Genomic DNA, 15,305 nt, shown 5'->3' with positions numbered 1-15,305 from the left:
TTAGAAATCAGATGAAAGGTTCAGCGCTGGAAAACACTTTTTCATAAATAAAAAGTGCATTTTACATACATCTACATAGATCAGACCAAAATGAGGGACAAATGAAGAGAAATGAGGAACAGAGGGACTTTGCTCCAAATCAGGGACAGTAGGGAGCTATGCTTGTAACACAGAGCTTTACTTCCGGGTTCACCGTCACGTGATCGGGGATGTGCGAACGTCACCCAATACGGATGTAGTTGCGTTCCTGGGAAACCATAGCAACTGCCAAGCAGATGAGGCCACACCCTCCCGTACTGCGGACACGCCCAGAGGGGGGCGGGCTGTCAGTGGCGGAGGTTAGCGGTGAAGTGTTGTGTATACAGGCTGTGTACACCGTTATATGCCATACAGAGAGCGATCGTCACAGCGACTCGTACAGGAAACCGCCGTACACGTACAGGAAGTAGGGGAGGCACACACAGCCCAGTCCAGCCAAGCCGGGGGATCGCCGATCAGGCTCCGCTGGGTCATGGATCACCAATACCTCCAGGCCGCCAGCCGGTACCAAGTGGTGAGTACCGAGGGACGTGTGTGGGTGACGTCATGTGAGCCGTGATGTCACCAGTGTGGATGTGCTGACAGCGCTAGACTACAATGGGCCCGTTCTTTCCTGGACTGCCAGCTGCAATGCGTTCCTGCTATTGTCTGTATACTGCCAGTCCGATCAGCTGGGATCCACCATCCATCCATCCCGTACAACGGACCACTGTGCATTGTCTGATCTGGGGAGGGCAGCCCATTATATGCCATCCCATCAGATCTACATGGCCAGGCCTGCAAGTGTGCCCATTGTTATCCCCAATGTAGGATCAGGAGCTCATCACCTATCCTCTAATAAAAATACATTATATCCTGCATGTGATATTAAAATATATTATCTTCAACTATAAAAAAGGAAAAAATATATATATATATTATTTTCTGTTTGTTTTTTTTGTTTATTTTTATAAATATAGGTCTAATTATAATATCGACCTATAAAAAAAAAAAAAAGTATGTGTGTGTAATATATCTATATCCCTTCTTCTTTCTTTTCTTTTTTAATAGGTCAAGATTATATCTTGACCTATAGTTATAAAATTATATAATATTATATATATATATTCCCTTTTTTTTATAGTTCAAGATGATATATATTTTGTGTGTATATATCTATCTCCTTTTAGTGTATCCTATTGCATTGCTTTTCCAAACAATCACAAAGGTCCCAGAGATTAGGCAACCAATGCTCTTTAAGAAACAATGGTCGCTTTGTTCCCGGTAAAGAGACCAGACCAAATGAGAAGTCCATTCACTGCACAGTTGGAGAGTAAACAACAAAAAAAGAAAAAAAAAAGAAAGTTGCACCCTACATGAAAATGCTGTGGTTGGTTTGGCAGCGTGGCATTCGAAAATAAGTTTGGCAGATCTTCAGGTCATTGTCCAATGAATTGCCAGCAGGGCAGAAAATGGCCAGTACGCCAAGGGTTAAAGAGCATGAACCTAGATGTTACAGTGGACACACACGCGTTTTGATTTTGTTATCTGATTGCAATATGTTTGAAACAGCAAACAATCTAGTAGGCATATCTCTGGTGGAATTGATCAGCTAGGAAGAAAAGTTATCAACTGTGTTGCATTAATTGGCAGGTCTTCCCTAGCCATCATTAAATGCCATCTTCTGATCAAAATGCGATTAAATTCATTAACAAAGCATCTGAGAGCTGAAGATTGAGGCAACACCATAGATCTGTGTTTGGACTCCAGTCTAGACTCACCTGAGCCAGTCTTTCAGAAAGTTGTTACCGTCCTGGGCCAGTCATAAGCAATCAGTGCATTCCTTATTCGCAGCACCATGTATACACAAGTCCATTGAATGCATGAAGATTAAAAAAAAAAAAAAAAAAAAAGTCCAAAGTCCGACGGATTTGATCGTGATGACGTACGACCGGACTAGAATAAGGAGGTTCATAGCCAGTAGCCAATAGCTGCCCTATCGTTGGTTTTCATCTGTCAGACTAGCACACAGATGAATGGATTTTTCGACCGGACTCGAGTTTGTCGGAAAGATTTGAAACATGTTCTAAATCTAAAGTCCGTCTGCTTTTTCGACAGCAAAGGTCTGATGAAGCCCACACACGATCGAATTGTCATACGGATTCGTTCCATCGGACCTTTGCTATCAAAAAGTCTGGCCGTGTGTACACGGCACTAGGGTTTACAACCACTTTAAAGTTGGCCATAGATGGATCGAAATGCAGCTGGTTCAGCAGGGACCGTCTAAATTTCAATCCATCTATGACTGTTCCCATTCATGAGAAATCAATCAGAATACACAGTGGGGAGGATTCCCCCATACACCTCAAATGTGTGGATGAGAGAATCGTTTTTTTTTTTTTTTTATTTCTTTTTTTTATTTGTTCAGCCTACTGGCTGAATGAAAAAACTGAACCATGTGTGGCCCGCTTAACCACTTAAGCCCCGGGCCATTTTGCCAGCTTAAGACCAGAGCACTTTTTGCGATTTAGCACGGCAACGCTTTAACTGACAATTGTGCGGTCGTGTGACGTGGCTCCCAAACAAAATTGACATCCTTTTTTTTCCCCACAATTAGAGCTTTCCTTTGGTGGCATTTGATCACCCCTGCGGTTTTTATTTTTTGCGCTATAAACAAAAAAGAGCAACATTTAAAAAAAAAAAAGCATTATTTTTTACTTTTTCCTATAATAAATATCCCCAAAAAATATATAAAAAACATTTTTTTCCTCAGTTTAGGCTGATACGTATTCTTCTACATATTTTTGATAAAAAATCGCAATAAGCGATTATTGATTGGTTGGCGCAAAAGTTATAGCGTTTACAAAATAGGGGATAGTTTTATGGCATTTTTATTAATCTTTTTTTTTTTTTTTTTTTACTAGTAATTGCGGCGATCAGCGATTTATTTTTTTATTGTGACTACGACATTATGGCAGATACATCGGACATTTTTGGGACCATTGTCATTTATACAGCAAACAGTGCTATACAAATGCACTGATTTCTGTGTAAATGACACTGGCAGTGAAGGGGTTAACCAGGAGGTGGCAGTGTAGGGGTTAAGTGTGTCCTAGGGGCGTGTTTCTAACTGTGGGGGGCTTGGCTGTGATTTACAGAACACTGGTCTCTGCTCCGATCACAGGGAGCAGAGATCAGTGTCACTTGTTGCTAGGCAGAACGGGGAGATGCTGTTTACATCGGCATCTCCCCGTGAGATGATCGCGGGACCCGCGGTCGAAAACTCAGGGGGGTCCCGACCGCCACGCGTTGGCACAGAGGCAATTTTAAATGGACGTACCTGTACGCCAATTTGCCTGCCCGTGCCATTCTGCCGATGTACATCCTCGTGCGTCGTTCGGGAATCGGTTAATGGTGACAGCAGAGATGTGATTGATGATTGTATCTTTCAACGATTGTTTGAGGAAGGGAATTTAAATAATGGTGGTTTTATATTTCTTTTTGTTAAAGCTATGTTGCCTTTTCAACTCGGATCTCAGTAAAGATTTGAGATCTTTAACCTTTTCCTGCTTTGTTGGATTTAAATTGTATCACCGTTGTCTGTCCTCCCCCCTTTTTAAAGGGATTGGAAACCCTCGTGTGGGTTTAAAAAAAATAAAATAAATAAAAATAAAAAAAAAATATTTTTTTATTAACAAACATATACTTGTCTCCACTATGCAGTTTGTTTTGCACAGAATGGCCCCCGAATATCCTCTTCTGGGGTCCCCCAACAGCTCTTGCGGCTCCTCCACCGCATCAGGAAACTCCCCTAGGAGAAACGCAATCCCGAGGGGGTTACCTTGCGGACGCATCTCCCGAGTCCAGCATTTGCGTCAATAAACACAGAATGCTGGGCTTGGCCCTGCCCCCCGAATTTGATTGACAGCAGTGGGAGCCAATGGCTGCGCTGCTATAAATCTATCCAATCAAGAGCCAAGAACCCCCGGGCAGAGAGGGTGAGCGCATGTCCAGCAGAGGGGGAGCGAACGGGCTCAGGTGAGTAAATAGGGGGGCTGGTCAGCAACAGAAAATTTTTCACCTTAAAGCGGGGCTCCACTGCCTCCGACTTTTTTTTTTGTGACATTTATAAACAAATTCGTTTTGAAATTTGTTACTTACATGTCCTGTTTTTTGAAGTTTTACCATTGCTTTTTTAGAATCTAAGAATGCTTTGTAAAAATCATCTTCATCGTTGTCATCTTGCCTGTGGGCATGTGAAGCCCACAGGCATTCTCTTCCTGGATTCAGTGACGTGCATCTCCCAGAATGCAACGCCCGTTCTATCTAAGAACTCGCGCATGCACAGTAATATTTACATAGAAGCGCCCTCTCAATGTGACACTCGTAATGACGTCACTTGAGGGTTCTAAATCGCGCGATGACTCGTGGCAGGCTGCCCCACAGACTCCTGGGAACAAGAAAAAAGGATCCCAGGAGACAGTGCGGCACAGAGGAAGTGTCGTAATAGCGGCAGCAACCCCACCCATAGCCGCAATCCCCCTGAACCCGGCAAAGATCTGCAGAAAAAACAGGTACATATAAAAAATGTTGTCAGATTTATATATAATCGATAAAAATAATATTAGGGAGCTATTGATTAAAAATCGGGTGGAGCTCCGCTTTAATGCATTGGACGCATTAAGGTGAAAAAAAAGAGGGTTCACAACCCCTTTGAGTGGTGAAATATGAAGGAGGCTGAATGGATTTCTGTAATAATTAGTAAATCGCCTACTTGTGTATGGTGAGGTCTGAGGACTTTGACTTTGTGTATAGAGGTGGTATCTATCTTATTCCATTGGAATGTTTAGAAAGTCCTAGTTTGGTTTTATTGTTGTGTCTTCGCAATTTTTTTTTTATTTTTTATTATTAGGAGTTCCAAGTTCAGTCCTGGAATGTGTTTATGGCCTGTATGATGATAAAGAAATGCTAATTACAAGAAATTACTCATTGCATTATATTTCAGTGACTTGATAGGTTGTTGTAGGTTGTTTTCTTTTTACTTTGACCAGTGTGTTACCGGTGTCTGAGAACAGGGTGTGCTCCTTTTCTGATTACACAGATTGATGTAGAAACATGAGAGTGACAGGAAAAAAAAACATTCAGACTAGGCCAGTGATAGTGAACCTTGGCACCCCAGATGTTTTGGAACTACATTTGCCATGATGCTCAGCTACACTGCAGAGTGCCTGAGCATCATGGGAAATGTAGTTCCAAAACATCTGAGGTGCCAAGGTTCACCATCACTGGCCTAGGTTCACATTTGTGCAAACACAGACATCGCATGTGATTCACACCCAAAAAAGGTGCAGGGACTTTTCACCCGCACTGAAATCGGATCCCATGGGTGTTCTCATCTATGCAATCCGTTTCCTGTGCGAGTTCACAGTTTGCACTGCAATCTTTTAACTGATCTGGGGGTGTCGTTACCATATTGACACTCACAGCAGTTCACAGAGGGCAGCGTGAGCTGCCTGCGGGCGTGGTGTGATGCGGAAAACCGGCGCTGGAATTGTGCTTGTTCCCACATCTGATTTGAACAGGGTCAAAATGATATCTCTCTCTCTGGCGTCCATACCTCTCTTAATACAAGAAAGGACTTTGCTCGCTTTGGAGACCGCAGCTTGGCAATGCATGCTATTATTGAGCTTATGATCTACCAAAACCCCCAGATCCTTCTCCGCTATGGATTCCACCAGTTGTCCCTCACTAGTATGTATGATGTATGCATATTCTTAGCCCCCAAGTGCATAACTTTACATCGAAAGAAAAAAATGTTTATTTTTTTTCTTTAAATTGCCGCTATTTTTTTGTTTATAGCGCAAAAAATAAAAACCGCAGGGGTGATCAAATACCACCAAAAAAAAGCTCTATTTGTGGTGAAAAAATTACGTCAATTTTTGTTTAGGAGCCACGCTGCAGGACTGCGCAATTGTCAGTTAAAGCGACGCAGTGCCGAATCAAAAAAAGCGCTCTGGTCTTTGGCCAGCCAAATGGTCCGGGACTTAAGTGCTTAACAAGGCTTACAATTATATCAAATTATATCAAATGAAGAAAGAATGTGAATAAAGATAGAGAATCTCAACAATTAGCTTTACATATAATATACTTCAATAATCAATAAATAGGGGCAGACTCAGCCGATCACAGGGAGCTATGATCAGTGATGCTGTCACTAGGCAGAATGGGGAGATGCTTGTTTACATTAGCATCTCCTCGTCAGCTCCGTGAGACGATCGCACGTATCCCCGCAGACATTGAGTCCGTGGGAGCCGCGATTGCATGCTCAGTTTGGTGTATATTGCTAGTGAGTTTTATTTTTTTGGTAGGGTGCATGTGATCAGCACAGGGCCAATCAGCACTGTCCAGACAGAGGGTCAGTGGTCATGCAGCCATATGTGTACAGTGTAGCATGACCGCGCAATTGTCATTCAAAGAGTGAAAAATGAAAATTGGCCTGAGCAGGAAGGGGGTTTAAGTGCCCAGTCAGCAAATAGTTAAACAGACACTGATAGAAGTCACAAGACTGCTATATACTGCTAAAGAAAAACGTAGAGCTGCACAGTTCTGGATAAAATGAGAATCGCAAATTTTTTTTTTTTTTTTACTTAGAATAAAGACCACAATTCTCTCACGATTGTGGTTAAACTGGCTTTTTTTATGGAGTTGTTTTTGTATTTAATGATGATTGCGCGATTATATCACTTATATTGCAGATTATGTTTTCCTTTTTTTTTAAATGACAGTAATCCCATATTTCACTTTTTTTTTTAATTTATTTTTTTTGAGGGTAAATAAGAACCAAGTAATGATTTAATAGGGTTGTTCCGGATCAGATGGTTGGGTCTGGGGTGAAATATTATGGCATGTAATGGTGTATTGTTGATGATGATGATGATGATGATAAGTACTATGAAGGATCCCACTCCACTTTGTTTTGCACCTTGTGCAGGTTCACTTCACTATGCATGAGGGTACCCTTGCTTTACTTGGGACAAATCTAATGCTGCCATGGGGGAATACTCGACCTTAAGGCTGATGAGCATACACCATGTACATTGACACCACAACCGTTCTCCAGTTAACTCTCAGTTCCCGTGACAATCTACACCTTCTCAGTAATCAACATTTAGGAGGGACACCCTGAGCTCTGTGCACACCCACTTGTCCAGCATTTTCCACTGCTACTCGGAAGTAGCGGAGTGGGCCCCTCCGTGCACTCTGGAGTGGGTTTTCATTAAGGATGTCTCTGTACGGTGCTGCAGTCATCTTTCCCACGATCCTGACTAGTCTCCCAGTTCCTGCTACTGAAAAACATCCCCACAGACTGATGCTGCCACCACCATGCTTCACTGTAGGGATGTATTGGTCAGGTGATGAGCCGTGCCTGGTTTCTTCCAGATAAGACACTTGCCATTCAGGCTTTGTTTCATCAGACCAGAGAATCTTGTTTCTCATGTCAGAGTCCTTCAGGTGTCTTTTGGCAAACTCCAGGTGGGCTGTCATGTGTCTTTTACTGAGGTGTGGCTTCCGTCTGACCACTCTACCATACAGGCCTGATTGGTGGAGTGTTGCAGAGATGGTTGTTCTTCTGGAAGGTTCTCCTCTCTGCACAGAGAAATGCTGAAGCTCTATCAGAATGACAATTGGGTTCTTGGCCACCTCCCTGAGTAAGGCCCTTCTCCCCCGATCGCTCAGTTTGGCTGAGCGGCCCGCTCTAGGAAGAGCCCTGGTGAATCCAAACTTTTTCCATTTGCGGACGATGGAAGCCACGGTGCTCATTGGGGCCTTCAATGCTGCGGAAATGTTTCTGTGTTATTTATTTATTTTTAAATAAATTTGCAAAGATTTCAAACTTCTTTAACGTTGTCATTATAGGTTATTGTTTGTAGAATTTTTATGAAAATAATGAATTTAATAAATTTTTATTTGACACGTACAGAACACAGTGTATATATAAAAATGATATGCAAAGTGGTTGTAGGGAAGCTATTTTTAGAGGCGCTTTACCGTCGTTTTAGCGGCGGTCTGCCGGCGCTAGCGGGATGGTTTTAACCCCCGCTATCGACCGAAAAGGGGTTAAAACCGCCCCCAAAGCGCCGCTGCAGCGGCGCTTTGCCGGCGGTATTGCCGCGCTGTCCCATTGATTTCAATGGGTAGGAGCGGTGAATACACCGCTCCTTCACCGCTGCAAAGATGCGGCTAGCAGGACTTTTTTCACTGTCCTGCCAGCACACCGCTCCAGTGTGAAAGCCCTCCGGCTTTCACACTGGAGTGAAAGGGGCCGGTTTTTTTCAGGCGCTACACAGGCGCTATTTTTAGCGCTGTAACGCCTGAATACCGCCCCAGTGTGAAAGCAGCCTTAGGATAAGCGGAGGAGGAGGCGATTTCAGGAACAAGGCCTCATTTACATGGGTGTACTGTTAATCAGTCTGTGTTCTGACCCATACATTGGCTCCCGCCATTGGCTGAGAGCATGTCAGAAGCCATTGAAATCAGACTGAGACAGAAGTACAGTTGAATCACACTTGTTTAATAATAAAAATTTAATAGAACAAACGCAGTTAAAACATAGCCAGAGTTCAGGAACCGGATAGTCAGACAAGCCAAACCTCAGGGAACCAGAGATGAGCATAGTAGAACAGCAAGCAGGATCTGAAGCCAGAAGGGATGTCAGCCAAGCAAGTCTTTTAACAGGAATGCAGGAGAGCGTCTCTGTAATGTTGACCAAGGCGAAGGCAGAGATCCTCTGGGCTGGACGGCTTAAGCAGGCAGGACTGGCGAGCAGGATATCAGCAACAGCTGAGTCACTGTGGAGAGATGGGAGCTGGCAATTATTGGACAGCTGAGTGGCCAGCTCAGAGGAGGAAGGGCTGAGCGCAGCCCTGACAGAGCACTGATTGGATGGCGGTTTGCTGCTGGTTTTCCAGTATGCTCATGTGACAGAAGTCGGCCAAACAGACCAGCTGACATATACATGGGCTGAATATATCAGCAGGTTTTTATTGGACCGGCCAATGTCTCCCGACATTCGGCCTGTGTGTACTAGGCATAAGAGTGGCATTGTGGGATCAACATTCAGAGTGGGCGAGACTGCCATATTGTGAAAACCTAAATTTGGGCACTCTGAGGCAGATTTACTAAAACTTCTACACTCAGAATCTGGTGCAGCTGTGCATAGTAGCCAATCTGCTTCTAACTTCAGCATGTCCACTATGGCTTTGGCAATAAATCCTGGAAGCTGATTGGTTTCTATGAAGAGCTGCAGCAGATTTTGCACTCTCCAGTGTTAGTAAATAACCCCATTGTGTGTCTCCTCTGGGTACCAATGCCATCCATCTTATATTCTGCAGCATTATGTTTTTTGTGGAAATTCTACTTTTCATTTAAAAAAAACAAAAATGTATTCTCTGGAAAAGCCCATTTATTTATTTATACACACACATGTAGATTACTGCTGAATGGAAAGAATTATATTATAAGTGCTGCGTAACCACAAGATTCTTTTTATAACTCTTCTTCCTGCTGAGCAATTTACACGTGAGACGAGATCGAATTAAAAATAGAATACTTTCTCCAGTCTGATATGGAGCTTTATTTCACAGTGTTTGTTAAGCAGCAGATTGATGTGCTCCATGCTGCAATCTTTTCCTTCAAATTTTATTCATGTTCCTTTTTATGCCAATTGCATCAGGGTTTTTTTTTTATTTTTATTTTTTTAAATTTTTATTTTTTATTTTTTTTATTATATCTATCTTTTCTATCTCAAAGTACCACACTTGAGGAAATGAGTCAGCCTGCTTCAGTCGCTATACTCTAAATGTCATACGTTAATTACTTTACATCTTTTTTTCTGATAACTGAGTTCTTGATACTTTAGAAGATAACAACAGAGGTAGATCAACTGTCATCTTTTCTGGATATATATATATATATATATATATATATATATATATATATATATATATATATATATATCCAACATAGTGATGCCTATGCTTTTGTGCCCTGGCAGCCTTAACCACTTAAGGATAGAGTGTTAACTGTTTGTTTTTTGTTTTTTTGCTAGAAAATTACTTAGAAAAAAATGTGTGTGTGTGTGTGTATATGTATATATGTATGGTCTAACACCCTAGAGAACAAAATGGAGGTCGTTGCACTACTTTCTGTCACACCGTAGTTGCGCAGCGGTCTTACAAGCGCACTTTTTGGGGAAAAAGTACACTTATTTTGAATTACAAAAGAAGACAACAGTAAAGTTAGCCCATTTTATTATTATTATTATTATTATTCTTTTTTTATATTATTAAAAATGATGTTACACCGAGTAAATTGATACCCAACATGTCACGCTTCAAAATTGTGCCCGCTTGTGGAATGTCAACAAATTTTTACCCTTAAAAATCTCCATTGGCGATGTTTAAAAAAATTCTACAGGTTGCATGTTTTGAGATACAGCGAATGTCTCGGGCTAGACTTATTGCTCTCGATCTAACGATCGCGGTGATACTTCACATGTGGTGTTCTGCATGCAAGCTCGTCGGGACAGGGCGCATTAATAATAATTATTATTATGTTTTTTTTCTTATTTATTTTACTTTTTTCTTATTTTACTTTAACACTGTTCTTTAAAAAAAAAAAAAAAATATGTCACTTTTATTCCTATTACAAGGAATGTAAACATCCCTTGCAATAGAAAAAAAAGCATGACAGGGCCTCTTTAAGTGGTTGTAAACTCTTACAGACCACTTTGACCTACAGGTAAACCTAGATTAAGGTTTACATGTAGGTCCAAGAAATATCTCCTAAACCTACATGGTTTAGGAGATATTTGCAAAAGACAGGCACCACTGTCTACAGCGCATGCTCTGTAGACAGTGTCGCGCAGGTGCACTGAGCATGCCGCTGCTAACGGCGATATGCCGTTAGTGGTGGCTCCCGTGCGCAGGAGTGACGTCATCGCTGCTCTGGCCAATCACAGCTCCGGAGCCACGATACCCGGAAACAAGATGGACGCTCCGTGGAAGAGGGGACAACGGTGTCATCGCTGGCTCCTGTGTCAGGTAAGTGACACATAATGGACTACTATGCGATGCATAGCAGCCCATTATGCTTTACCTTTGCAGGGAAACAAAGAGGATGTAAACCCATCAGGGTTTACTTCCTCTTTAAATACGAGATCTGGCGTAAAAACAAAACTCAAATCTCATATTTACACTAAAATGCAATAAATAAAAAAAAAAGTCAATTTTAAGAGCTATAAGCGGAAGTGACGTTTTGATGTCACTTTCGCCCTGCAATGGTATAGAGCTGACCCCTCATTCAGCGCCATACCACACAGGGAGAAGGATCCGATTGCCTCCGCTGCTACCGATGGCTCCGGTAAGCAGCGGAGGGCACTGGAGCACAGCGGGAGGGGTCCTCTCCTGCCTGCCACCGATATAAGTGATCTTGCAGCGAATCCGCTGCAAGGACCACTCTTATCTGAAAGCCGCCCACTGAAGAAGAGGATACCTAGTTGCTGCCATAACAATGATAATACTCTTCAAAGTACCGACGTATAACGACGGTGGACGGTCGGCAAGTCGTTAAACTGGGTACACACTAAGAGAAAATCGGGCAAACAAATGTCTGGTTTTCCTTGATATTTCACAGCAAGTCTAAGCTGAGGGTGGAACTAATTGTACAAAAATTCTTGTACGACAATGGGTCTTTATTTCCCCCTCTTTTTTTTTTTTTTTTTTTTTTTCTGCTTGACATAATGTTTGTTTCTAATCATGTGCAGTTTTTCGTTTTCTTTTTTTTTTTTTATTCATTGTAGGAAAACAATACACATTAAACTAAAATTGTTAGTTCTGTTCACGTACGAGAAAAGTTTGGGAGTTTGTCCCTTCTGAACTTTTTGTTTGGAAAGTCTGAATCGGATGTTGAAAGTTGTGCACGCACTATCCGAAAATCAAAATGATCTTTCCTCGTACAGAATTATTACTTTTTTTTTTTCTCTGATTGTCGCAGTGTCAGATCCCTGCAATGTACTGTTGTCCAATAAGGTTTATGGGCTTAGTGATGAGTCATATACAAAGAGGATTTCTAGATTCATATACTTAAACATGCGTTGTGTTGAAAAAAAAGTACTGCAGATGCTTTTGTAATGTGCATTGATAGCCCATTTAACTTGGGAAATAATGCACCTTAACAATGTGACTCCTTCAGTCTTAGCCTCCTTTCACACTTGTATGACTCCAAAGTCGCACCGATTTTGGAGTACAGGTTGGATGGGTGCAACTTGGATATGACTTTGGCTTTGACAAGTGATAATGCACAACTGTTGAACACAAGTTGCATTGTATAACATTCAGGTACGACTTTCATGCAACTTCTGAGGGTTAACATTGAAGTTTATGACCCTCAAGTTGCATGAAAGTCGGACCAAAATAGTGCATGAACTATTTTGATGTTGCTGCAACTTTAACCACTTCAGCCCCGGACGATTTTACTGGCTTAAGACCAGACCACTTTTTGCGATTCGGCACTGCGTCACTTTAACTGACAATTGCGCGGTCATGCGACGTGGCTCCCAAACAAAATTGAGGTCATTTTTTTTCCCCACAAATAGAGCTTTCTTTTGGTGGTATTTGTTCACCTCTGCGGTTTTTATTTTTTGCGATATAAACAAAAATAGAGCGACAATTTTGGAAAAAACGCATTATTTTTTACTTTTTGTTATAATAAATATCCCCCAAAAATATATTAAAAAAAAACATTTTTTTCCCTCAGTTTAGGCCGATGTGATTTTTTTTTATTTTTTTTACCAAAAATATGTAAAAGAATACGTAATAAGCGATTTATTGATTGGTTTGCGCAAAAGTTATAGCGTTTACAAAATAGGGGATAGTTTTATGGCATTTTTATTGATAATTTTTTATTCTTTTTTTTTTTTTTTTTTTTTACTAGTAATGGCGGTGATCAGCGATTTTTATTGTGACTGCAACATTATGGCGGACACATCGGACATTTTTGACACATTTTTGGGACCACTGTCATTTTATACAGCAATCACTGCTATATAAATGCGGGTGGCAGTGTAGGAGTTAAGTGTTCCTAGGGGTGTGTTACTAACGGTTGGGGGCTGGGCTTTGTTTTAGTGAACACTGGTCTCTGGTCCAATCACATGGAGCAGAGATCAGCATCACTTGCTAGGCAGAACTGGGAGATGCTGTTTACAACGGCATCTCCTAGTTCAGCCGCCCCGTGAGACGATCACGTGTATGCCTTGCCATGTAACTTTGGACTCCAAAGTTACATGGAAAGTCGCATACGTTTGAATGGAGCCTTAATTTATATGCTACTATAGGTGAATGACTCTTGTTAAAATGAAATTGTTCTGCATTTTAAACTTTTAAAGGTGATCGTTCTGCAAGATGGAAAAAAATAAATATATATATATATATATATCTATATGTAACCTTCCCTAGCCAGCGATATGTTGTTTGTGCCCCACTCTGATTAAAGCCGGCTATACATATAAAGCTGAAACGGACAACAGGGACGCACCGGACCCCTGCTGCAAACTGCATCCGGCATCAGTGTGAACACAGCCTAAAGGTGCTATTGACGTGAAAATGTCACCACATGTCACAACCCATGCAATCCATACATACAAAGAAACCAACACAAATAAGTTCATAAATTTGGTTATCTAATAAAATGGAATGACACAGGGGAAAAAGTATTGTGCACTTGAAGAAACGGAGGTGCAAAAAGGCTTGGGAAGCTACGACAACAGCTGAAATCTATCAGTAATTAGAAAGCAATCCTGCCCCATGTCAGTGCAAATTAAAATTGGCTGGTTCAGTCTCAACTGATGGCCTATAAAAAGGTGTCTCATTACCAAGGTGTCACACAAACCACTCATGATGGGTAAAAGCAAAGACTTTTCTCAAAACCTTTGCAACCTTATTGTTGCAAAACATACTGATGGCATTTGGTTATAGAAGGCTTTCTAAACTTCTAAATGTTCTAGTGAGCACTGTCGGGGCCATAATTCGTAAGTGAAAAGAACATCATTGCACCATAAACCAGCCACGACCAGGTGCTCCTCGCAAGATTTATGGCAGAGGAGTGGAAAGAATTTTCAGAAGGGTTGTCCAGGAGCCAGGGACCACTTGTGGAGAACTTCAGAAAGACCTGGAATTAGCAGGTAGAATGGTTTCAAATAAAACAATAAGTAATGCATTCAACTGCCATGGCCTGTATGCACGCTCAACACGCAAGACTCCATTGCTGAAGAAAAATGTTGAAGCTCATTTAAAGTTTGCTACACAACATTTAGACAAGCCTGTGAAATACTGGGAGAATATAATCTGGTCAAATGAGACCAAAATTGAACTCTTTGGATGCCATAATACACACCATGTTTGGAAATCCAATGGCACTACACATCACCCCAAAAACACCTCCATACAAACAGTGAGGTTTGGAGGTGGCAACATCATGGTGTGGGGCTGTTTTTCAGCATACAGTCCTGGTAAACCTCATATCATTGAAGGAAGAATAAATGGAAAAATCTGCTGCCATCTACCAGGATGATGAAGATAAAACGAGCGTGGGCATTTCAGCAAGACAATGATCCCAAACACAAAGCCAAGGAAACTTTCAATTGGGTCAAATAAAATAAAGAATGCTAGAATGGACTTGAATCCAATCGAAAATCTATTGAATGAACCAAAGATCAGAGTTCATAGAAGAGGCCCACAGAACCTTCAAGATTTGAAGACTCTGAAAGAATTAGGCTCCATGCACACTGAAGCTCAAAAAAGCTATTTCTGGACGCCAGATTGCTGGCAGAAAATGCTGGTTGAAAAACCTGCTTTTAACAGCGTTTTATACTAGCGTTAATGAGCGTTTTACAGCGTTAGCGTTAATGGGCGTTTTTTATAAAAATACACAGAGGACACTCCAAAAATCCCACAATGCATTGAAAAATAGAATGCCGAACACTAATGAACGAGCGTTAATGAGCGTTTGTCGTTTTTTGCCGCTGAAAAACGGCACTTTGAACGCGAATTTCTGGCGTTCAGAAAAAAGCCCATAAACTCCACTGCTCATTAAGGCTCCATGCACACTGAAGCTCAAAAAAGCTTTTTCTGGACGCCAGATTGCTGGCAGAAAACGCTGGTTGAAAAACTTGCTTTTAACAGCGTTTTGTACTAGCGTTTATGAGCGTTTATTAGCGTTAGCGTTTATGG

At 41.5% G+C, this 15,305-nt stretch overlaps 1 protein-coding gene across 2 annotated transcripts in view; it reads left to right on the top strand.

The window, feature by feature from the left end:
* The first annotated feature begins 303 nt into the window (after positions 1-303).
* The window catches only part of NDFIP2 (Nedd4 family interacting protein 2), a 181,301-nt gene continuing 166,299 nt past the window's right edge, over positions 304-15,305 (top strand). Inside the window, exon 1 of one of the 2 annotated variants that reach the window (XM_077483057.1) lies at positions 304-553. In XM_077483057.1, coding sequence (XP_077339183.1) covers positions 383-553 — 171 coding nt within the window. In that variant the 5' untranslated portion in view covers positions 304-382. The remainder of the gene's footprint in view (positions 554-15,305) is intronic. The other variant, XM_077483058.1, reaches the window with a different exon arrangement.

The sequence above is a fragment of the Lithobates pipiens genome, unplaced genomic scaffold (genome assembly GCF_037356315.1).
Source record: "Lithobates pipiens isolate NorthernLeopardFrog02 unplaced genomic scaffold, aLitPip1_a1.2 Scaffold_16, whole genome shotgun sequence".
NCBI classification, from domain to species: Eukaryota; Metazoa; Chordata; class Amphibia; order Anura; family Ranidae; genus Lithobates; species Lithobates pipiens.
The sequence above is the reverse complement of the archived record's forward strand: the minus strand, read 5'-3'. Positions and strand labels throughout refer to the sequence as shown.